Below are 24,617 nucleotides of genomic sequence, written 5' to 3'. Positions count from 1 at the left end.
ACCCATGAAGCAAATACATTACATGCTCCTAATTCTTATGTTCTTATGACTGTTTAATCAGTCCAAGCTTAGAGAGGGGTAGGATCCATTGATAGAATATCGCATAAAAATGGACAGAATTGGCTTTCCGGGATCTCCTGGGTAGTCTGTCCTCCCCCCATCCATAGTGACTGTGCGAATTATAGTAATCACGAAAGGGAGACTGATAACTGACTGTCTCCACAGTCTGCCTGAGAGAGAATGGGGTGGATAACATAAGGCAGAGGTAAGATTGCCAGAGGCAGGGAGTTTTACTTCGGGGAGTAGGAAGACCAGTTTCATTAGCGTTATTTAAAGAGAAAAATAAACAATTGCACTAATAATAGAGGGGGGCAGTAGTAATGGAGAGGTTTCTGGGCCCAACATCTTTTAACTTTAAAATATACAAATGGATCTCCCATAGTGCTGCTCACAGGTGTCAGAGAATAAATGTGGACTGGTTTTGTGTCAGAGAGGATTTAACCCCTTATTGGCCCTGGATTTCTTCCCGCCTCTCCCAGGAGATTACATGGCTGTTGGGGGTGGGGGGGGATAGGAGGAAAGAAGTGTTTAGTCACAATGCTCTGACCCCTGTAAAGTATGCACCTGTGAGTATGCTCACGGGTTTGTAGAGCTCGGGTGTACCTGGAGATGGAGCACGCGGTGTCCACTGGTACGCTCGCGGCCTTCCGCGAAGGTGGGTGCCGGAGGGACTGGAGTGCATCATCACCCCCGGCAACCAAATATTAATTTCATTACTATTGTTTCAAGTTTAATTTGTCTATTTTTTTCAGTTTTAGTGCCTCCCCCCCCTTTTAGCCAGGGGGCACTTGTTTAATTTATGTTTTGGTGCCCCCGGGAACAAAACCCCAAAAAAACAAGGAGGCAACTGAAACGTTTTTGGAGTGTGCCCCCCACCACCCCCTTTAATCAGGGGGCACGTGATTATTGTCTTCAACTAAAATAGTTGTAGAGCTGTTGAGTTGGGAGAGGCTTAGCCAGTCACGTGAATACAAGACTCAATAAAACCCCAGCCAGTTGGGTTCGGGGGATCCTCGATGAGCCAGGTGGTTGTGAGCCTGGTGGATGAACTGGTAATGTGTAGTGTGATTGTTAAACCTTTTGCTAATAAACCAACTAGTTCTTAATAGCAATGTGTTGCTATAATTATTAAGCAAAGAAGCCAGGAAACAAATACATTATGACCACCATGGTGCAGGGCAGGCTAGTTGGACTAGCTGGTCTCTCCCTGCCTGTCAATCATGTATGTCCGTATGCTGTTTTGCAACGACAGAGGAGCATTAAGCAATGTATTATTCTGCTGCTCAGCTAGAGCTGTGTATAACCAGTGTGCGGCCCTTTAAGGCTGCCCCATCTGATTGATACAGGGAGATATCTTGCAGTTAATTGGAGGCCAATTGAGCTTAGGCGGGTCCTGAAATACAGGACAGGCGTGCTCTCTGTGGCTAGCGAACTTTCTCCGACGCTGTCCAGAAGGAAAAAAATATATATATTTTAAACGACGGAACAAAATGAAGAGATAAAATATTTTTTAAATAATCTGCAGGAATAGCCTTGCCCGTCAGTTGGGAAGTCTGCTGTACTGGCTGATCTCAGTAGTGGGCAGCTTGCATGCTTAAACCTTAATACAGCCAGTCAGCAAAAAGTGCACGAGAAAGAATTAATGACATCCCCTGCTGTTGAATAAAATACAGTCTTTCGACACACTGGCCTGCTTTACGGTGCAGCTGCACAGAATCGGTCAGAGGCTCGCTGTTCCGCAGTAAATTTTATGAAGTAACGTTTTTCTTAAAATCGCCAAGAGGGTAGAGTCGCCTTTGAACGAGCTTACTAATGAGCGAACCTGTCATTTCTCCCCTCCCCTCCGTGGGTCGCTGGTTTTCCGCGATCCCTCAATACTTAAAGCTAGCGTTGCAGAATTTCTGTGATGTTTTATTTTGTAGTTAGGTAGTTAACATTAACAGAGCCACTGTCTTGCAGCCTGTCATTTTCCAATTCGGAAACCGTAGTAAAATGTCAAACAATACTACAATTTATAAAGTAAAGCATCTCATCTTCCACTTTTCAAATTCAGTTGCTAATCATTTTGTAAGGACACGACAGATTCAGTCGTTCTCCAGTTTGGAGTCTCTGCTTGCCTTAAATCTTAAAAGACCATCACAGAATTCCAATGCAAGAGCATAACACAGAAGAAAATGTCTGGTAACATGTAGTGTAAGCAGTAAAAAACCCCGGGGAATGAATCGCTCTGGCTGCTTTCTGCCGATTCAACATATGGCAAGGACAGTGTGGTGCAAACATTAATGGCTCTAATCTTCCTCAGTCACACAACACAATTCAACGGTGCCCCACTGTTTTGCCGCTATGTTGCCCAGAAACTGTTTGCAAACCTGCCAAGGAATAGGTAAAAATAAAGGCCTCTCCCTTCAGTCAAAACAGTGGACGTGTAATTGGCACCAGAATGCGTGTGCCAGTAATGAGTCTTACGGGGTCTGCCCAGGCGATGGCCGGTGCTGGCAGTGTTGCTGCATATTGGGCATGTGTGATGGGCATTACTGGGCACTGAGACCCGCTGTGCCTTCTCGTGCGCTCAGAAAGCAATGTGGCTCTGAGGGTCTGTGCGTCTGGCATGTACTGAGCGAAGCAAGGCCCAAATTTAATTTAAATGAGCCAATTGCCCAATAATGTGCTCTCAAGGCCTTCACAGCGCTGCAAGTGCTCAGCGCCCTTATTAAATGGCTGCTGGGTGGTAAGCCCCTTCAGCGATGTTGGGTCGTCTGCTTAAAGGGCACCCTGCTTGGGCAACTGCTGAAAGTAGCTGTACACGGGTCGAATGATTCTCCATTTGGCTCCTCTTTTCGCGTTCGCTACTGAAGTTATTCAGACTTTCTTAAAGCTGCACTCCCTCTCCCTTTTGCAGATGTGTGCCAAGGGAATTGCTCAGAGCCTAAATAGGACCAGAAGGTTGAGATGAAAGGTCATCAGCCTGAAACATTAATGCGGTTTCTCTCTCCACAGATGCCGCCTGACCTGCTGGGCGCTTCCAGCATTTACTGTTTTCTTATTTCCGATCTCAGTATTTTTGCTTTTGCCTACAAGGGTATGCCACCGGACATCCTGGTCTAGCTGCAGATGCTGGAGACAAGGAGGAAGCATGGAGGGTGGGTGTGTGTTCATACCTGAGCTGCTGAAGATGGGCCTGACCCTATGCTGCCACCTGTGTGTTAAGGTCAAGGTGATACACATGGCCCGAGTCTCTGAGCAGATCTGCAGGTGGAGATGGAGAATCAGCAGCGAGGCAGTGACACAGGGCTGATACCTCCTGCAAGCAGACATTGAAGCCACTTCGCGGGCAGAGGCAGTTCCCAGTGGCTGTCAGGATAACTGTGGCCATCAATTTTTGCATCCCTGGATCTTTTCAATCAACAGTAGGAAACACTTGTCAAATCTCACGACCAGCAGTGTGTAGCTGCAGCCCTGAGGTAACGGGTACGTGGTTTGGTCAGGCCACAGATTTCAGTAATTTCGCCATGGCAACCAGCCAACAAGAAAAAGCCCTGCACTGGCACCATCTTTCCCCATAGTGCAAGATATTCTCGATGGGCGTAAGATCCTCTGCTTCCAATGCCATTCCTCTCTGAACAGGAAGGGGCTTCACTCCATGCCTGTGTAGCTGGTCTGTGATCACAGGAACAGAGAAATACATCAGAATGCCCACTCCGCCAGCGTCTGCCATGACTCCCTTATTTCACAGCATTCCACGTGGCCACCATTACGTCAAGAGCGGCTAACAACCAATAGCAAATTCGGGCAGGCCCAGGCTAGCCATCACAGCCATGACCCAGGATCCCACTAAGTCACCCTTGGACGTGACCTGATGAGAGGTGACATGCACAGCTATCGTGATTTTGGTAGAGCAGACGATTGGGATGTTAAGGCGATCGGGATGGGGAGCGGTGGGGGCTGGAACCTTGCAATGCAGCCTGGACAAGTTATTCAAGATTACTGTGTTCTACCTGCCCCTTACATAGTTCTCTTCTACAAAGTGGCATTGCCATTGGACAGGTCAAAGAAGGGGGCCAGCAACAATTAGTGGCAGATGGATATCCTAGCTGCGATCCAGCAGACATACGCAGAAAGAACCGTTCAGCCAAGAGTCTTAAGAAAGGTTGGAAGAAGCTACATCTCTAGTTAAGTGCCTGTGCCAGCCATTGTGCAACAGTCCTCTGTACATGTTGCAATATTCAGCCAAGAAACAGGTTTCCCACCTGTAATGTGTGCACCTGCGAGTATGCTCACGGGTTTGTAGAGCTGTTGAAACCGGTCCAGGCAGCGGACGGTCGAGAGGGTCATTCAGCCCGACTGCCTGCCTCTCTTCCGCGGTTACATCCAAGCCAGGGTATCCCTAGAGATGGAGCACGCGGTGTCCACCGGTACGCTCACCGCCTTCTGCGAGAGGTGGGCACCGGAGGGACTGGAGTGCATTATTACCCCCGGCAACCAAATTTTAATTTGATTTTATTTGTTTTAAAGTCTAATTTATTTTAAATGCCGGTTTTAGTGTCCCCCTCCCCTTTTATAGGGGGCACTTGGAAAAAAAAACTATGATTTTAGTGCCCAAAAAACCCCACAAAAATCACCAAAAAAAAAAGAAAAAAAAAAAGAGCCTTGTGAAATGTTTGTAGTGTCCCCCAGATCGGAGGGGGGGGGGGGCACTTGATCTAATGATTGTTTTGTTTACTCAAAAGAGTTGTAGAGCTGTTGAAACAGGTCCAAGCAGTGGGCGATCGAGAGGGTCATTCAGCCCAACTGCCTGCCTCTCTTCCGCGGTTACATCCAAGCCAGGGTGTCCCTGGAGATGGAGCACGCAGTGTCCACCGGTACGCTTGCAGCCTTCCACGAGAGATTGGCACCGGAAGGACTGGAGTGCATCATCACCCCCGGCAAACAAATTTTAATTTGATTTTATATGTTTTAAAGTTTAATTTGTTTTATTGCCGGTTTTAGTGTCCCCCTCCCCTTTTATAGGGGGCACTTGTAATTTTATGGTTTTAGTGCCCAAAAAACCCCCCCAAAAAAACACAAAAAACCCCCCAAAAAAGGGCACTTGTTTGAAAGTGTTTGGAGTGTTCCCCAGGTCAGGGGGCATTTGAACTAATGTTTATTTTTTCTCCAATCAAAAAGAGTTGTAGAGCTGTTGAAACCGGTCCAGGCAGCGGGCGGTTGAGGGGGTCATTCAGCCCGACTGCCTGCCTCTCTTCCGCGGTTACATGCGAGCCAGGGTGTCCCTGGAGATGGAGCATGCGGTGTCCACCGGTATGCTCGCGGCCTTCCACGAGAGGTGGGCGCCGGAAGGACTGGAGTGCATCATCACCCCCGGCAACCAAATTTTAATTTGATGGTTTTTGTCTAAAGTTTAATTTGTTTATTGTGCCTGTTTTAGTGCCCCCTCCCCTTTTTAGCCAGGGGGAACTTGTATAATTTGTGTGTTGGTGCCCTCAAAAAAAAAAACAAGGGGCACCTGAAAAGTTTTTGGAATGTGCCCCCCCTTTAATCAGGGGGCACTTTGTTTATTGTCTTACAACAAAATAGTTGTCGAGCTGTTGAGTTGGGAGTGGCTTAGCCAGTCACATGATGTTCACAAGATTCAATAAAACCCCAGCCAGTTGGGTTCAGGGAATCCACGATGAGGCAGGTGGTTGTGAGCCCGGTGGATGAACTGGTAATGTGTAGTGTGATTGTTAAACCTTTGCTAATAAACCAACTAGTTCTTAATAGCAATGTGTTGCTATGAATTCTTAAGCAAAGAACCCATGAAGCACCATTGCACTAAATCTTACATCAAGATCCATGAAGACCACTGCATTACTTTTTTCTATCCCATCCCAAATGAACATTTATATATCATGACAGTATATGATGCAGATGTTCAGGGTGTTTAACTCCACAGAGCTTCCTAGAAACTATATCTGAGCTTAGGACCTCAACCAAGGTGGACTATTTTGAAGGTGACCCTGGATATAGCAAAGATCTCCACAGGTTTCTGCAGCTCGGCTGGGCAGTCATATAGTATTGCACAGATGTGCGTGGTAGACACTTGCATCGATGTTCCCAAACGCAGCAGACAGCTTGGCACACTCAAATAGCTGCATGAAATGTGATAGTGAGCCATCAAACAGTATTTGTTGGCAGGCCCCTGCGAGGTTTGAATTCTTGGGCTTCAAGCTCGCTCTCTGGCCAGCAGCTTGTACGTCCTCCATTACCACTTCCACATGTTTCTCCTCACTTGTGCTGAATTATTTCTGCAGCGCTCCCTCCTACTATTCACTAAATGAACACCTTAGAGCAGACGCATCTGTGCTGCTGTTCTATGCGGCTTTCTCCTGTGTCATAGAGCTCCACCTAGTGGACTACTGATGTAATAATAAAAGGTCATGTGGCAAGGTCATGTGATCACAGTTCTGTCAGGAGCCATCTTGTGTGTGTGCTTGTGTAGCTGTGTCTAAAGAGATCACATCCTGCAAGTAAATATAAAAGAGACATAGGCCCCGATATTGGTGGCCTTACCGCCCACTGCCGCTGAGTTTCTCTGCCGTTTTCCTCTCCCCGACATTTCCTCTTGGGCTGGAGTGAGCGGGAGGGGAGCACCGCTGCGAACCGCCCGCTGACGTCCTCTGGTGGCCAAGTAGTGTAAGTGGCCTCCCGCCCGCTGAGATGCCAGATTGGTGCGGGCATGAGTTAGTGGGAGTCGGCGCCAGCAGGGGGAAGGACCGCCCCATGGAAACTATTCTTACCCCGATGGTAGGTACAAAGACCGGCAAAAGAAGGTTAGTGAACATCTTTTAAATTTTTTTTTACCTGGATGGGGTCCCCTGAAGGTGTTCTGGTGATTTTTTTTTTTGGTAATAGTTTTTTATTTTTCAGGTCTTCCACCCTCCCTGGGCCCGACTCCATTTCGGCGGCACTTGGGGGCCAAGCACATTTGCCGGCGAGATTGAGAGCTCCCGCCCGCAGCCACCCAGATTGACGGCATAAGCCGTTATTTTGCCACCGGGCGGTACTGCCACCTCTTTTAGAGGAATCTTTCAGGCAAAGTACCGCCCGGTCTCTCGCCGGCCATCGGCGGGCCTTTGGGTGGTAAATGGGCGGGACTTGCAGTTCACGGAAACCGGGGCCATACTACGGAATGAGGAATCAGAGAGAAGGTGTGTGTCATCCCAGCGGCCACCTCATGTGAATCTTTGAACATTCACCAAGCATGTACCTGGCGTTGGCAACGTGCTTGATATTTGTAGCTTGTGGGGACACAGGACAAAAGCATGAAGGCAGCAACAATACAGAGTGCCCTGCTAGAACATGTGCTTTCCCGTGCATTTGGAATTCAGTTGAAGAGTTCCCAGTGTGTTGCTTCATTCTCCCTCTCTGATGTTCCACCAAGCCTACAGTGAAGTCCTGTTAGAGATACAAGATTAGAACATTCAGCGAAGTGCTTTCAAATTCTCCCTCGCCTGGTCCCAGGACCTGGCCAGAGCGGAGACAGCCTTGCCCCTTTCAGCAAACACCACCCAGATTGATCTGGAAGAAGTCTCCTTTTGCTCCAAAATGACCTGAAGGGCCTCCAAAGCTGCATTCTTATGTATCGGCTTGCTGCGGCCATTTCCTCTTCTCGGAGCACAGTAGTTCTGGGTGAACAGCGGTCCTTTAAGAGCTGCTGCCACGAGATAACCGGCCCTTTGATCCCCCACTGCACTCCCCACCCATCACGTGCTGCATGCTGGGAGCAGCGTGAGGTGGTGGAAATTTAACGCAAGGCCAGCTAAGAACGCAGTAGGCACGTGAAGCAGCTGGTGTGCAGAGATCCCATGTACCGCCACTTTGCTGGGATCACAATATCGGCCCCTGGCGCTGCTCATAGGAGACACAGACCACCAGACACTACGAGAGAATGCCAATGGTAAACCCAGAAAAATAAAACCTTGCTCCTGATCATTTGCTCTGTAAAAGTGATATTGGTGTTGTTTCAGGCTCTTTCCAAGATATCATCAGATAAAGAGAGTCAAGGGTTGTGGGAAGCAAGCAGGGCTGTGGAGTTGAGGCCAAGATCAGATCAGCCATGATCTTATTGAATGGCGGAGCAGGCTCGAGGGGCCCAATGGCCTACTCCTGCTCCTATTTCTTAAATGTCGATGTGTTGAGAACGTTTTGTTTTCAGGATTATTTCCAGTTCCATTTCCAGAGCTGAATCCCGTTCTTTCTACCTCATCAGTGGGAATCAGATGGATGCACTGCTACCATAATACCATCTCCTGTTCTTTCTATTGGACTCGTGTGGAGTAAAATGGTCAACATTATCTTCCAAACCGCAAATTCCAATAAAATTAGTTGAATAAACTGAATAAACTAACGTTTGCAAGTGACTTCCCATTTCGATCTGTGCCGACACTTCTGCATGCGAGTGTTTAATGTTTCACAGAACTGGAGTGTCCCATCATTGCAACAGTGAGTGCATTTCAAATGCACTTCATTGGCTGTAAAGCGCTTTGGGAGATCCTGAGGTCGTGAAAGGCGCCATATAAATGCAAGTCTTTCTTTCTTTTAACTGTAAATATTAACAGTTGTTACATAAATTTGACTCAATTCAATTCTCAAGGGGCATGGACCTGAAGCACAATACTGCCCATATCTTGGAATAAATTGGTAACTCACTCCAAATTTCCACAAGAATGTTTGTGAAAAATGGAAATGTCGCAGACATTGTTTTTACCCACCGTATCGTCTTTAAAGATCTATGCATCTTCAAATCTCACTGATCCTTCAATCGCTTTCGAATCTTCAAATTTAGGGTATACTTCCCTTCGCTGCTCTTTCCTCCAAAACGCTCATCCTCTTTCTTTACACTGGATTGCACCATCGATCTGCCGCCCTATGTCATCCTGTAATCTCCTGTGTTCCTCTCACAGTTCGCCGTGACTTCCATTTGACATCATTGCATAGGATATATGGCACAGAAACAGGCCACTGGACCCAACCAGTCCATGCCGGTGTTTATGCTCCACTCGAGCTTCCTCCCGTCTTTCCTCATCTAAATCTATCAACAGCACTGTATACCTCCCTCCCGTCCACTGTCCCTCACCACTACTCTCTGCTTTCTGACTTGTAGCCAGTTTTGTGTCCATGCTCAAAGGCAGAAATTGCTGTAGCTTCTTCTCCTGCTTCACTGCCATCTGACTCTCGAGTGGGAGAAATGGAGGAGAAATTCAACCCTCCTTAATGTTCAGCACTTCCAACTTTCTGTTCATTAAAATTAATCATTCAGTTTATATTTATTTCATATCTGATCATGAGCAAACTTCAATATCATTCCTATTCTGTCTATGGTCAAATCATTTAGTTAAATGGTGAAAGAAGGTACCAGCACAGATCCCTTATGCATATCACTACCCATATCGTGCCAATCCAAAGCCTATCCATTTAGCCCTGCTTTATGCTTTATACATTCCCTTTAATATCATGTATTCGTGGAGCGACATGATCGGGGCCCAGGAGAGTCGTGAGTTCGGAGTCCAGAAGAGGCGAGGGCCCAGGGGCAGCATGGGCCCAGCCCACACTGTGATATGTGTGCGCGCTCGATCCGTGCAGCAGAGCTGGTCTCCAGTCGTCTTGGTTAACCCTTGCCACTGGACCAAGACCTAGCTCTGTCAAGCCCGTGTGGTGGCTGGTGTGCAACGGCCACCCCACGTTAAAAAAATCCACGCACAGGCATCTCCCACCCTTCAAGATGTAATTCAGGACTTGGAATATTAGGTCCTTCATTGAAACACCTGTGAACTCATTGCTTTTTGGCGTGGAAGCAAGTCATCCTCAATATGAGGGACCTCCTATGATGATGACCATATCAAAGGCCTTCTGAAAATCCATGTGTACATCTATTGGGTTCTTCTATCTATACTCTCTGTGATTTCCTCTTAACAAGCACCTTGAATTAACCTTGCCCTTTACAAATTTGTTCAGCCTATTTATGAGTAGCCCACGCAGAGTGATTTAAACAGGAGGAGAATTCCACCTCAAGTGGACCAGAGAAATGCATTATCGAAAAATAAGCCCAGAATTTCACCGGGGGTCTTCAGCTCAAGTGTTGTAAATTCAAAGGGGAACATTAGAATGGAGAAGGAAATTTGAATCTAAGGTGCTGTCCTGTTTAAGCAGCGAATCTTTTGCCAACCTACTGGGACAAATCTCAGTTTTTATCCCCTTACAAAGCCGTTCCTGTAGATCCTCACTGTCTCCCGCCCATTGCAAACGCTGGCATCGAGCTGATCAGCTGCTGCCAGTAGGTCACAACGCCCAGCCCCTCCTACGTTTGGAAACACCTCTGGATAAGCAACCGAGATCAGGCACACTGGTCCGTGCCAACCCTCCAAAGCCACCGGTTGCCCGACACACAATCGATCTCAGCTCCGTGACCATCTTCTGGCATTCAGGGTGAATGCTAATGTTCCTTTGAGATAAGCAGTGTGAGCAAACCTTTCTAAACGGACCTCAGTCGTGGTCTGGTGCTTCCTCTAAAATGTGCTTGTTACTGCACAATAGCTTTTTTAAAAAGCTATTAAATAATAGGAACTTCTATAGTTGGGAAACACCCACTTTTTTGGGAGTTGGGGTATTGCAGCTTTGTTGAACATTAAGTCGTGGTTTGCAGCAGAGCCTCAAAAGGGCACATTATCAAATGTTCTGCCCACTTGTCACACAGTGGGCTTGGCCGTGAAAAGCACATCGGATGTTTATTTGCGTGGCCGAGACTGAGGAGTGGGATCGCGCTGTGTAATGGATCATTTAGCTCTTGACTGGGGTTGATCTGTGACTAAATGAGCCTTCCATCAGGCCCAGGCCCTGGTCGACACGTCTGCCGATCGGCAAACGGTGCAGGTGACCTTATCGGAGTACATGCTTACAACACCGAGCACATCTTCTGGGTTGTGGTACGTCCAGGGTGAGACTGTGGACAATTACCTGATGTGATTCTGGGCAAAGACGCCAACACACAACGGGCCAAAAAAAGACATCTTCTGCAAGAAATGCGTGTGACATGGGTTTATAATCTCTCCCAGTCACTTTGAACATCTCGGTGGGAAATGCAGCATTTGTGCAGCATTTGTACTTTTACCAAAAGGTGAGGGGAGAGAGCAAAATGAAAATTTGGGAGCGTGTGTCTGACTCGGCCTTTACTTTTCCACATGAAGCAGGTTTGAGTGATCACAGACCGCAGAGACTAATCAGTAATAAAAAGAGGTGGCGTTTTACCAAACCCCCGAGGATGAAGAAGACCATGAAAAGTCGTCCCAGGGTCGTCCTTGCATAAACGTCTCCGTAACCGACCGTGGACATGGTGACCATGAGTAAATAGACGCATTCCCAGTAAGTCAGCGGTTGGGAGTTTTGGAAGTTTTCCCAAGGATCCCCTGAGTTCTCCACCTGCGAAACAACGACACAACAAAAAACAGAGGCAGAAGTTAAAAGTCTGAGGTTACCGGGAGCTCGCCAGGCACTGAGCAGTGAGCAAGTCGTCTCATAGCCACAGCACCACCTACTGACAAAACTCACACACTTACACTGCACAGGCACACTGACTGTTCACATCCTGATCCACTGGGTTTAAAGCTGTGCTAACACAACACATCAGTTCTTCCCTCGTTTATTCACCAGGTTGATTCCTGAGATGAAGAGGTTGTCTTATGAAGAAAAGGTGAGCAGGTTAGGCCTGTACTCATTGGGGTTTAGAAGAATGAGAGGTGATTCTGAGGGGGCTGGACAGGGTAGACACAGAGGGGATCTTTGCCCTCGTGGGGGAATCTAGAACGCGGGGGCATCGTTTTAGAATAAGGGGCGGCCCATTTAAAACGGAGATGAGGAGAATTTCTTCTCTCAGAGGGTCGCGAATCTTTGGAACTCTCTGCCCCAGAGAGCTGTGGAGGGTCATTGAATATATTTAAGGTGGAGATAGACAGATTTTTGAATGATAAGAGAGTCAAGGGTTATGGGGAGCGGGCGGGGAAGTGCAGTTGAGACTAAGATCAGATCAGCCATGATCTTATTGAATGGTGGAGCAGGCTCGAGGGGCCGAATGGCCAACTCCCGCTCCTATTTCTTATGTTCTTATTCTTGTTCCTAGAACACACTGCGCTCCGGAACAATGTTTTGTGAAGAGTACACTCTTCAAACAGTGGCTTCCAGCGGCGTTTTCGGATCTGCACACACAAGTGCTGGGTCAAGGGAGGGAACAGAGGCTGATAAGCCGAAAGAATCCTCGACTTCCTCTCACCAATTGTCTCCCCACTGCACTCCGATTCTGGGAGTTGCCTCCACCCCTGCTTTGACGCATCTCCCAGCTGGTCATTCTTCATGGGTAAGTTGGTGTATAAAATGATGGGGGACCTAGATAGAGTGGATAGGACGGACCTATTTACTTCGCAGAGGGGTCAACAACCAGGGGGCATAGATTTAAAGTAACTGGTAGGAGGTTTCGAGGGGATTTGAGGGGAAATTTCTTCACCCAGAGCGTGGTGGGGGTCTGGAACTCACTGCCTGAAAGGGTGGTAGAGGCAGAAACCCTCACCACATTTAAAAAGTGCTTGGATGTGCACTTGAAGTGCCGTAAGATACAGGGCTACGGACCAAGAGCTGGAAAGTGGGATTAGGCTGGACGGCACTTTGTTGGCCGGTACGGACACAATGGGCCGAAATGGCTTCCTTCCGTGCTATAAATTTTTATGCTATGACTCTAAGTCTAAATAGCGAATGTTGGCAGGTGAATCAACTCTAGGAATTGCCTTTGGTGCTGCTTTCACTCCCTCTCTCTTGCACACAAACACATTTAAATAACTGCCCCACTGCTCGAGAGCAGCTTAGTCACACCCTCCCCCCCCCCCACCCCCCCAATCCACCTCCGTTAAAACCACAAGTTCATGGCGGGTTGGGGCCGGGTTTCCGATGTTTGAAATGTTAACCTATCCCCCTCCATCCCCCTCCGCCCCTCTCCCGCCCCTCGTGGCTGCAGCACTCCCTGCACTCGAATAGCCTGCCGACAGACTAACAATTGGCGACTCCCTGAAGTATTGGTAGACTGGCAATGAATCACCATCTTTGGGCGAAAAGAAAGTTGGAGCTAGAGCGAAAAAAAAAAACGAAATACAGACACGAGGTAAATCAGATAAGGGAGAAACAAGGAAGAACTCACAACCATTTTCAGTATACTTCACAATTGGACAGGAATGATTTGTGCCGAACTCTATTTTCCACTCTCCAACATTAGTATTTATGGCGCCAGATGTTCTGGTGTCAGGTAGACTTTCCTTTATTTATTTTCTTATTAAAGTGGCCAGTGTTATGAGAGTGAATACAAGTGTGAAATGGGCGGGAGAGACGTACATCATTTTCACGATGGCATCACTCGCAATGGATGTGCTAATGTACTTCAACACAATTTAGGTCACTGCGCTATGTGGTTTGTTCACAAATGAAACAAGGTTATCCAAACAATTTCTTCACAATGCAGCGTCCCTTTAAATTAATAATAATGGCTGGTTAATATGTTAAGGTGCAGACGCCAAAAGATCATCGTCAGATCCAGTTTGCTGCAACATCATGTGAGGTGCTACAAGAATGTCATGGAACTGTACATCACAGAAAAAGGCCATTCAGCCCATCGTGTCTGTGCCGGCTCTATGAAAGAGCTATCCAATTGATCCCTCTCACCCACTCTTTCTCCGTAGCCTTACAATTTAAGTGACTGCAACTAGCAGGACACTCAAGGCCATTCCTGACATCTTGCCATATCTACGAGTGTCCTCTCCAGCAGTGGAGCTGATAAATACTCTCCTTGGCCCAGGGGCGGGGCCATCCTTTCCGACAGTTCGGGCTGAGATTGGTGAACTCGGCACAGAGCAGGGTTCAAACCCGGAGCCCCTCGGCCCGAGCGGCTCAGGTGAGAGTACAACTTAACTGGGAGAGCGCTGGGGGGGGGGGAAGGTCGACAAGTGAGGGCATTGAGGGACCCAGATGCAAACGTCAATTATCTGTAGCCGGCTTACAGGTGGAACGAGTGGTCAAAATGGCTCATGGCATGTTGGATAAAAGCAAGGAAGGAATGCTACATTATACAGAGCACTGGGCCGGCCTCATTTGGAATATTGCATTCAGTTTTAGGAAGCATTTGCCTTCGAGACAGCCCAGCAATGAACTTTTTTTTTTTATTCATGTGGGTGTCGCTGGCATCCCTAATTGTCCTTGAGAAGATGGTGGTGAGCCGCCTTCTTGAACTGCTGCAGTCCGTGTGGTGAAGGTGCTCCCACAGTGGCATTAGGGAGGGAGTTCCAGGAATTTGACCCAGCGACAAAGGAATGCTGATATATTTCCAAGTCAGGATGGTGTGTGACTTGGAGGAGAACATGCAGGTGATGATGTTCCCATGCACCTGCTGCTCTTGTCCTTCCAGGTGGTAGGGATCACGGGTTAGGGAGGTGCTGTCGAAGAAGCCTTAGTGAGTTTTGCAGTGCATCTTGTAGATGGTACACACTGCAGCCACGGTGTGCTGGTGGTGGAGGGAGTGAATGTTTAAGGTGATGGATAGGGTGCCAATCAAGCGGGCCACTTTGTCTTGGATGGTGTCGAGCTTCTTAAGTGTTGTTGGAGCTGCACTCATTCAGGCAAGTGGAGAGTATTCCATCACACTCCTGACTTGTGCCTTGTAGATGGTGGAAAGGCTTTGGGGAGTCAGGAGATGAGACACTCGCCACAGAATACCCAGCCTCTGACTGCTCTTGTAGCCACAGTATTTATGTGGCTGGTCCAGTTAAGTTTTTGGTCAATGGTGACCCCCAGGATGTTAATGGTAGGGGATTTGGCGATGGTAATGCCATTGAATGTCATGGGGAGGTGGTCAGACTCTCGTTTGTTGGAGATGGTCATTGCCTGGCACTTGAATGTTACTCGTCACTTATCAACCCAAGCCTGAATGTAGAACTGAGTTACTCTGGGTATTCCCTGGAGACGAGGAACATAAGAACATAAGAAATAGGAGCAGGAGTAGGCCATATGGCCCCACGAGCACTACCACCATTTAATACGACCATGGCTGATCCGATCATGGACCCAGGTCCACTTCCCTGCCCGCTCCCCATAACCCATTATTCCCTCATCAAATAAGAAACTGTCTATTTCTGTATTAAATTTATTCAATGACCCAACTTCCACAGCTCTCTGAGGCAGCGAGTTCCACAGATTTACAACCCTCTGAGAGAAGAAATTTCTCCTCATCTCAGTTTTATATGGGTGGCCCCTTATTCTAAGATTAAGCCCCCTAGTTCTAGTCTTCCCCCATCAGTGGAAACATTCTCTCTGCATCCACCTTGTCAAGCCCCTGGAAGTTGATGGGTGATCTGATTCAGGTGTTTAAAATAATGAAGAGAATAGACAGCAGATGATTCTTCACTCTCGTCAGGGAATCTAGAACAAGGGGGGGAGAATCTTCGGATTTGAGCCGGACCGGTTAAAAGGCTATTTATGAAAAGCATCTTTACACAAAGTTGTGAAATGTGAGACACTGTCCCAGAAAGCCACCACATGAAATACAACAGAGGTGTTTTAAAAAGGGAATGGATACTTCGAAGTGAGAGCATTGACGAACATTAGGTTAAAGTGTAGAGCGGTCCTGACTAACAAAAACAAGGGAGCAGGCTTCCTGGGTGGAATGCCTTTCCCTGTCCATACTGATATTTTGGGCTGGATTATCTGCTCCTGGCCGCCTCTGTTTCCATGGCAGCGGTGAGCTCCCCTGGGCAGGCGGGCAGCTTCCGGGGTTTTCGGTGCCGGTTTCGGCGGAGCGCGGAACATTACCGCCCGGAAGAGGTGAGCCAGTGTGCAATGCTCCTGGTTGCGACACCAGACCGATTTTTAGCTCCCACTGTGTGGCTCGACATGCTGGGACCTGTAGCGGCTGCAGTGAGGGAAGTAATGTCAACCTCAGGTAAGTGTGATTGTTTTATATATAATTTTTTGCGATTTATGTAGTGGTGGCATGCGGTCATTTATGGGAATGTTTTTTGGTGGGATTTTTTCCAGGTTTTTTTTTTCTTCACTGCCCCCCCCGCCCCTTGACCTCTCAGAGCGCACCAAGGCCGGCTCTTGAGCTCGGGATTTTCACATGCTCAGCCGGCCTAGCGCCCTAAGAGAGGTGTGTAATGCCTCCCTTAGCGTTCCACCCCACACTCAGGGCCCAGCTGCCCAATTTTGCAAACTGTTCCCGGCCGGTATCAGGACAGTTCTCGGGCGGTATAATCCTAAAAGCCGAAAATGCAGCTCATGGATGTATCAGCAGTTAGCTGTGGATTATAGACATACGGTGATCACATCATTGCCATTCATGCTTCAATGTCGATGTCACCATGCATCAAACATACCCACCCTGACACGAGCAAAAATAGTGCACCAATATCCAATCAATCCATCTTGCCCCCACAAAATGAACAAAACCAAATCTAAGATAGTGATTTTAACATTGTTCTCACACCTCAAGTGTTCAGGTGGTGGTTGGAAACCGTTCACGATATTACGCCTTTATAAACAGTTGTGGGTGGCCATCATTCTCAATAAGATCTCATCGGCGCAGGTTTTTTGAAGAATAATTTGCAGTCGATTTATATTGTTTGGTCATATCTCTGGATGGCCCATTTGAATCGAGATATTCTAATGGTAAACACCGAGACAGGTACCAGGGTCCTAAACAACCACCTGACCTTCACCCTGTCGACACAATGCCGGTCGAGAGTCATTTACTTGGGGTGTATTGTAATACGGCACTTCAGATACAACCCGGTCTTGTGCAACATAAAAATTCAAGCATAAATGACATTAGCATGTTAACATTTAGGGACAATTCGCTTGCTTGGAGAAGATGTCGGTACAAATGATTTTTGACAGTGAACTGCGTCAAGTACTTACCAAGTGTATGAAGCCAGCTCCAGTTAGCCATGTGCTTATAAATATAGATAGTAGATTCACCAACTTGATGGAATTGCTGTTCAAAAAGAAAAAAAATAAATACTGAGCAGTGTTGTTTGAGATAAGGTATCAAGATGAGTGTGCGTGCATTTCCATTGTGACTGGTCACACAGGTCATCACTGGAACGTCTGAAATGTATTGATTTAAGGAGGCAAATTGTGAATTATCGGAAATTTAAAAATCTAAAAGAGAAACAGAAAGTACTGGAAGTACATAGCAGGTACTTCCGCTGCCATTTTAGAATCTCTTTACAGCCGACTAAATCAACTTGATTCCTGTGTTACCTCCAGATTTGACTATTCGAGCGCACTCCTGGCTGGCCTCCCACATTCTACCCTATCTAACTAGAGGCGATCCAAAACTCGGCTGCCCATGTCCTAACTCGCACCAAGTCCCACTCACCCCGTGCCGCTGACCGACATTGGCTTCTGTTTGAGCAACGCCTCGATTTCAAAATTCTCATCCTTATTTTCAAGTCCCTCCATGGCCTCGCCCCTCCCTATCTCTGTACTCTCCTCCAGCCCCACAAACCCCCTCCGAGATGTCTGCGCTCCTCTAATTCTGCCCTCTTGAGAATCCCTGACTACAATCGCTTAACCATTGGTGGCCGTGCCTTTTGGTGCCTCGGCCCTAAGCTCTGGAACTCCCGCCCTAAGCCTCTCCGCCTCTTTACCTCTCTTTCCTCCTTCAAGACGCTCCTGAAAACCTACCTCTTTGACCAAGCTTTTTGTCACCGGCGCTAATTTTTACTTATGGGGCTCGGTGTCAAATTTTTTATCTCATAATACTCCTTGTGAAGTGCCTTCGGACGTTTCGCTACGTTAAAGGCGCTATATCAATACAAGTTGTTATTATTGTGGTTAACACATCTTTTCTCGCCCCGTCGCTTTGCTCAGTCTTATTTCGGGCCTTTCCTGTCTGTCCCCATCAGTTCTGATAAAGGCTCACCCTCTGAAATATTAACGTATCTTTTCTCTTTCAGACATGGACGGTCCTGCTGTGCTGTTGCAGGAATTTCAGGGCTATTTATTGCCTCATTGGTACTCGCTCCCACTCTCAGAGGGATCTTACCGAGCTGTGTCAGTAAAGGTCTGAGACCATGTTGTCTAACCCTCTCCCCCAACCGCCTTCTCAAATAGGGAATAGTGCATCACTAGAGGTGAGCAATGGAGACAAATGACCTCTTCATCCTCGCTGCCAGGACATTAAAGGGGCATTGTCTTCAGGAAGGGGTGTTTAGCAAACTTATGTTTGTTTCAGGAAGAAGCGCAAGTTTGCCCCTTTATCTGCTTCCCATCGGGTGGACTGAAACACTGTGCAGGTGGGAAAAGCAAACTGGGTCATAGACACACACACACACATAGGCGAAATAATTCTATCTTATAACTTCTTTAAAAATAAGTCACTACCTTATAACTTCTTTAAAAATTCTACCTTATAATGTCTTCAAAAATAAGGCAAATTGGATTTGGAAATCCTAACCATGAAAGAATTCTAATCTTCAAGGCTGACCCTTGGTAAGTAACTTTATTAACTTCTTAAAACTGGACAGTTGTTGAAATAAGCAGTCAGCTGAATGGCCGAATCTGGATTGTCCATCATAAACAAATGGCATCTGCCCTCTCGACCATAGATGGTAAACTAAACAATAGACATGTGTGGACACAGTAGTCAGTCTAGCTGAATGGCAAAATGTCAAGTAACTATTGCACTAAAGCCCAGCGGGAGATCGAGAGCCAGCGGCAGTTGGTGAGAGGGGAGCGACCTATCAAAAGCCCAGCGGGAGATCGAGAGCCAGCGGCAGTTGGTGAGAGGCGGGAGCAGCATCGGAGCGGCCTATAAAAGGCGTACCGGTGCAGCTACAGCGGGAGAGAAAGCAAAATAGAAGGAGAAAGGAATCAAAAAGTGACGTCACAGCCAATGGGGTAAGTGATTGGCTGGTGATTGGTGAGCAGCTTTTCTTTTTATTTTTTATATCAGTAAATGAACTTTAGCAGTGTTATTACCAATTTAAGGGTATCTAAGGTTAAGACATGGCAGGAGAGCTCGGTCATGTGATATGCTCCTCCTGTACCATGTGGGAACTCGGGGACACTTCCGGTGTCCCTGGGGGCGACGTGTGTGGGAAGTGTATCCGCCTCGAGCTCTTGACGGTCCACGTTGCGGAATTGGATCTGAGGGTGGATTCACTCTGGAGCATCCACGATGCTGAGAATGACGTGAGTATCACGTGTAGTGAGTTGGTCTTACCGCAGGAGAAGGGTCCACAGCCAGATAGGGAATGGAAGACCAGCAGGAAGAGCAGTGCAAGAAAGATAGTGCAGGGGTCCCCTGTGGTCATCCCCCTGCAAAACAGATACACTGCTTTGAGTACTGTTGGGGGGATGACTCATCAGGGGAGGGCAGCAGCAGCCAAGTTCATGGCACCGTGGCTGGCTCTGCTGCACAGGAGGGCAGGAAAAAGAGTGGGAGAGCGATAGTGATAGGGGATTCGATGGTGAGGGGAATAGATAGGCGTTTCTGCGGACGCAACCGAGACTCCAGGATGGTATGTTGCCTCCCTGGTGCAAGGGTCAAGGATGTCTCGGAGCGGGTGCAGGCCATTCTGAAATGGGAGGAAGAACAGCCAGTTGTCGTGGTGCACATTGGTACCAACGACATAGGTAAAAAAAGGGATGAGGTCCTACGAAAAGAATTTAAGGAGCTAGGAGCTAAATTAAAAAGTAGGACCTCAAAAGTAGTAACCTCGGGATTGCTACCAGTGCCACGTGCTAGTCAGAGTAGGAATCGCAGGATAGCACAGATGAATATGTGGCTTGAGCAGTGGTGCAGCAGGGAGGGATTCAAATTCCTGGGGCATTGGAACCGGTTCTGGGGGAGGTGGGACCAGTACAAACCGGACGGTCTGCACCTGGGCAGGACCGGAACCAATGTCCTAGGGGGAGTGTTTGCTAGTGCTGTTGGGGAGGAGTTAAACTAATATTGCAGGGGGATGGGAACCTATGCAGGGAGACAGAGGGAGACAAAAGGGAGGCAAAAGCAAAAGACAGAAAGGAGATGAGGAGAGGTGGAGGGCAGAGAAACCCAAGGCAGGGAACAGGAGGGGCCACTGTACAGCAAAATTCTAAAAGGACAAAGGGTGTTAAAAAAACAAGCCTGAAGGCTTTGTGTCTTAATGCAAGGAGTATCCGCAATAAGGTGGATGAATTAACTGTGCAAATAGATGTTAACAAATATGATGTGATTGGGATTACGGAGACGTGGCTCCAAGATGATCAGGGCTGGGAACTCAGCATCCAGGGGTATTCAACATTCAGGAAGGATAGAATAAAAGGAAATGGAGGTGGGGTAGCATTGCTGGTTAAAGAGGAGATTAATGCAATAGTTAGGAAAGACATTAGCTTGGATGATGTGAAATCTATATGGGTAGAGCTGCAGAACACTAAAGGGCAAAAAACGTTAGTGGGAGTTGTGTACAGACCTCCAAACAGTAGTAGTGATGTTGGGGAGGGCATCAAACAGGAAATCAGGGGTGCATGCAATAAAGGTGCAGCAGTTATAATGGGTGACTTTAATATGCACAGAGATTGGGCTTGCCAAACTGGAAGCAATACGGTGGAGGAGGATTTCCTGGAGTGCATAAGGGATGGTTTTCTAGACCAATATGTCGAGGAACCAACTAGGGGGGAGGCCATCTTAGACTGGGTGTTGTGTAATGAGAGAGGATTAATTAGCAATCTCATTGTGCGAGGCCCCTTGGGGAAGAGTGACCATAATATGGTGGAATTCTGCATTAGGATGGAGAATGAAACAGTGAATTCAGAGACCATGGTCCAGAACTTAAAGAAGGGTAACTTTGAAGGTATGAGGCGTGAATTGGCTAAGATAGATTGGCGAATGATACTTAAGGGGTTGACTGTGGATGGGCAATGGCAGACATTTAGAGACCGCATGGATGAATTACAACAATTGTACATTCCTGTCTGGCGTAAAAATAAAAAAGGAAAGGTGGCTCAACCGTGGCTATCTAGGGAAATCAGGGATAGTATTAAAGCCAAGGAAGTGGCATACAAATTGCCCCAAAATAGCAGCAAACCTGGGGACTGGGAGAAATTTAGAACTCAGCAGAGGAGGACAAAGGGTTTGATTAGGGCAGGGAAAATGGAGTACGAGAAGAAGCTTGCAGGGAACATTAAGGCGGATTGCAAAAGTTTCTATAGGTATGTAAAGAGAAAAAGGTTAGTAAAGACAAACGTAGCTCCCATGCAGTCAGAATCAGGGGAAGTCATAACGGGGAACAAAGAAATGGCAGACCAATTGAACAAGTACTTTGGTTCAGTATTCACTAAGGAGGACACAAACAACCTTCCGGATATAAAAGGGGTCAGAGGGTCTAGTAAGGAGGAGGAACTGAGGGAAATCTTTATTAGTCGGGAAATTGTGTTGGGGAAATTGATGGGATTGAAGGCCGATAAATCCCCAGGGCCAGATGGGCTGCATCCCAGAGTACTTAAGGAGGTGGCCTTGGAAATAGCGGATGCATTGACAGTCATTTTCCAACATTCCATTGACTCTGGATCAGTTCCTATCGAGTGGAGGGTAGCCAATGTAACCCCACTTTTTAAAAAAGGAGCGAGAGAGAAAGCAGGGAATTATAGACCGGTCAGCCTGACCTCAGTAGTGGGTAAAATGATGGAATCAATTATTAAGGATGTCATAGCAGCGCATTTGGAAAATGGTGGCATGATAGGTCCAAGTCAGCATGGATTTGTGAAAGGGAGATCATGCTTGACAAATCTTCTGGAATTTTTTGAGGATGTTTCCAGTAAAGTGGACAAAGGAGAACCGGTTGATGTGGTATATTTGGACTTTCAGAAGGCTTTCGACAAGGTCCCACACAGGAGATTAATGTGCAAAGTTAAAGCACATGGGATTGGGGGTAGTGTGCTGACGTGGATTGAGAACTGGTTGTCAGACAGGAAGCAAAGAGTAGGAGTAAATGGGTACTTTTCAGAATGGCAGGCAGTGACTAGTGGGGTACCGCAAGGTTCTGTGCTGGGGCCCCAGCTGTTTACATTGTACATTAATGATTTAGACGAGGGGATTAAATGTAGTATCTCCAAATTTGCGGATGACACTAAGTTGGGTGGCAGTGTGAGCTGCGAGGAGGATGCTATGAGGCTGCAGAGTGACTTGGATAGGTTAGGTGAGTGGGCAAATGCGTGGCAGATGAAGTATAATGTGGATAAATGTGAGGTTATTCACTTTGGTGGTAAAAACAGAGAGACAGACTATCATCTGAATGGTGACAGATTAGGAAAAGGGAAGGTGCAACGAGACCTGGGTGTCATGGTGCATCAGTCATTGAAGGTTGGCATCCAGGTACAGCAGGCGGTTAAGAAAGCAAATGGCATGTTGGCCTTCATAGCGAGGGGATTTGAGTACAGGGGCAGGGAGGTGTTGCTACAGTTGTACAGGGCCTTGGTGAGGCCACACCTGGAGTATTGTGTATAGTTTTTGTCTCCTAACTTGAGGAAGGACATTCTTGCTATTGAGGGAGTGCAACGAAGATTCACCAGACTGATTCCCGGGATGGTGGGACTGACCTATCAAGAAAGACTGGATCAACTGGGCTTGTATTCACTGGAGTTCAGAAGAGTGAGAGGGGACCTCATAGAAACGTTTAAAATTCTGATGGGTTTAGACAGGTTGGATGCAGGAAGAATGTTCCCAATGTTGGGGAAGTCCAGAACCAGGGGTCACGGTCTAAGGATAAGGGGTAAGCCATTTAGGACCGAGATGAGGAGAAACCTCTTCACCCAGAGAGTGGTGAACCTGTGGAATTCTCTACCACAGAAAGTAGTTGAGGCCAATTCACTAAATATATTCAAAAGGGAGTTAGATGAAGTCCTTACTACTCGGGGGATCAAGGGGTATGGCGTGAAAGCAGGAAGGGGGTACTGAAGTTTCATGTTCAGCCATGAACTCATTGAATGGCGGTGCAGGCTAGAAGGGCTGAATGGCCTGCTCCTGCACCTATTTTCTATGTTTCTAAGTTTCTTTAAACAAAGCCAAATTCTTGGGACTATGCATAGTTACAGTATAGCTTCTTAAAAAAGGACACATGTTGTAACAGAACTCAAGTGCCCATCACACAAACAACCGACATCTTCCCTTTGGCTATAGATGGTAATCTCATAATGGCCATGTATTCCCTGCAGTTAGACATGCAAGGGGCAGCTAAAAAAATAACTAGCGTCAATCAACTTGATCAACAAGAAGCGCTTGTGAAAAAGAACCGAAAAGGGTTTCAATGTTGAGAGCTCAAATGAGAGATTTAGACTCACTTAAATGGGCGTAAGGGTTTCTCGACTACCAGAGTAAGGCAACGTGCCTGCTTAGGATCTTCCACTTCTCGGGGATTGAAAGTAACTGCTACCTTGATAAGAACATAAGAAATAGGAGCAGGAGTAGGCCACCTGGCCCCTCGAGCCTGTTCCTCCATTCAATAAGATCATGGCTGATCTGATCATGGACTCAGCTCCACTTCCCTGCCCGCTCCCCATAACCCTTCACTCCTTTATCGCTCAAAAATCTGTCTATCTTTACCTTAAATATATTCAGTGACCCAGCCTCCACAGCTCTCTGGGGCAGAGAATTCCATAGATTTACAACCCTCAGAGAAGAAATTCCTCCTCATCTCAGTTTTAAATGGTCGGCCGCTTATTCTGAGACGATGTCCCCTAGTTTTAGTTTCCCCTATGAGTGGAAATATCCTCTCTGCATCTACCTTGTCTAGCCCCTTCATTATCTTACATATTTTGATAAGATCACCTCTCATTCTCATTTTTGATGGATATCCTGCTTAAGCAATTTTAAGAACTCTAATACTGTAACAAAGTTTAGATTTAAAAGTAAGATTCTCTACTAGATATAAGATTGTATTTTTCACCTTTTTTAGAACTGTTAATGTTGCTTTTGACTGCCTCACCAACTGTAAATTGGCAGATTTGTGCTTTAAATAAACTATATATTTTAGAATTGTCTCTCATAGTCCTACATAAGACCATAAGAAATAGAAGCAGGAGTAGGCCATAAGGCCCCTCGAGCCTGCTCCGCCATTCAACAAGATCATGGCTGATCTGATCATGGACTCAGCTCCACTTCCCTGCCCGCTCCCCATAACCCCTTATCCCCTTATCGTTTAAGAAACTGTCTATTTCTGTTTTAAATTTATTCAATGACCCAGCTTCCAGAGCTCTCTGAGGCAGCGAATTCCACAGATTCACAACCCTCAGAGAAGAAATCCCTCCTCAGCTCATTCTAAGATCATGCCCTCTAGTTCTAGTCTCCCCCATCAATGGAAACATCCTCTCTGCATCCATCTTGTAAGCCCCCTCATAATCTTATACGTTTCGATAAGATCACCTCTCATTCTTCTGAATTCCAATGAGTATAGGCCCAACCTACTCAACCTTTCCTCATAAGTCAATCCCCTCATCCCCGGAATCAACCAAGTGAA

General features: G+C 47.0%; 1 protein-coding gene across 6 annotated transcripts in view; it reads right to left on the bottom strand.

Annotated features, from left to right (window-relative positions):
• kcnma1a (potassium large conductance calcium-activated channel, subfamily M, alpha member 1a) overlaps nucleotides 1-24,617 on the bottom strand; it is a 1,078,477-nt gene that overhangs the window by 322,329 nt on the left and 731,531 nt on the right. For all 6 annotated transcript variants that reach the window (XR_011588354.1, XM_070865680.1, XM_070865679.1 and 3 more), the window contains exons 7-8: nucleotides 17,035-17,110; nucleotides 11,341-11,511 (exon numbers count right to left, since the gene is read on the bottom strand). Coding sequence is in view for 5 of the 6 variants with exons in the window: in XM_070865680.1 (XP_070721781.1) it covers nucleotides 11,341-11,511; nucleotides 17,035-17,110 (247 nt within the window). In the remaining variant the exon portion in view is untranslated. The remainder of the gene's footprint in view (nucleotides 1-11,340; nucleotides 11,512-17,034; nucleotides 17,111-24,617) is intronic.

The sequence above is a fragment of the Pristiophorus japonicus genome, chromosome 22, assembly GCF_044704955.1.
Source record: "Pristiophorus japonicus isolate sPriJap1 chromosome 22, sPriJap1.hap1, whole genome shotgun sequence".
Taxonomy (NCBI): domain Eukaryota; kingdom Metazoa; phylum Chordata; class Chondrichthyes; family Pristiophoridae; genus Pristiophorus; species Pristiophorus japonicus.
Note: the sequence above shows the minus strand (reverse complement) of the source record. Positions and strands in the feature narration are given on the sequence as shown.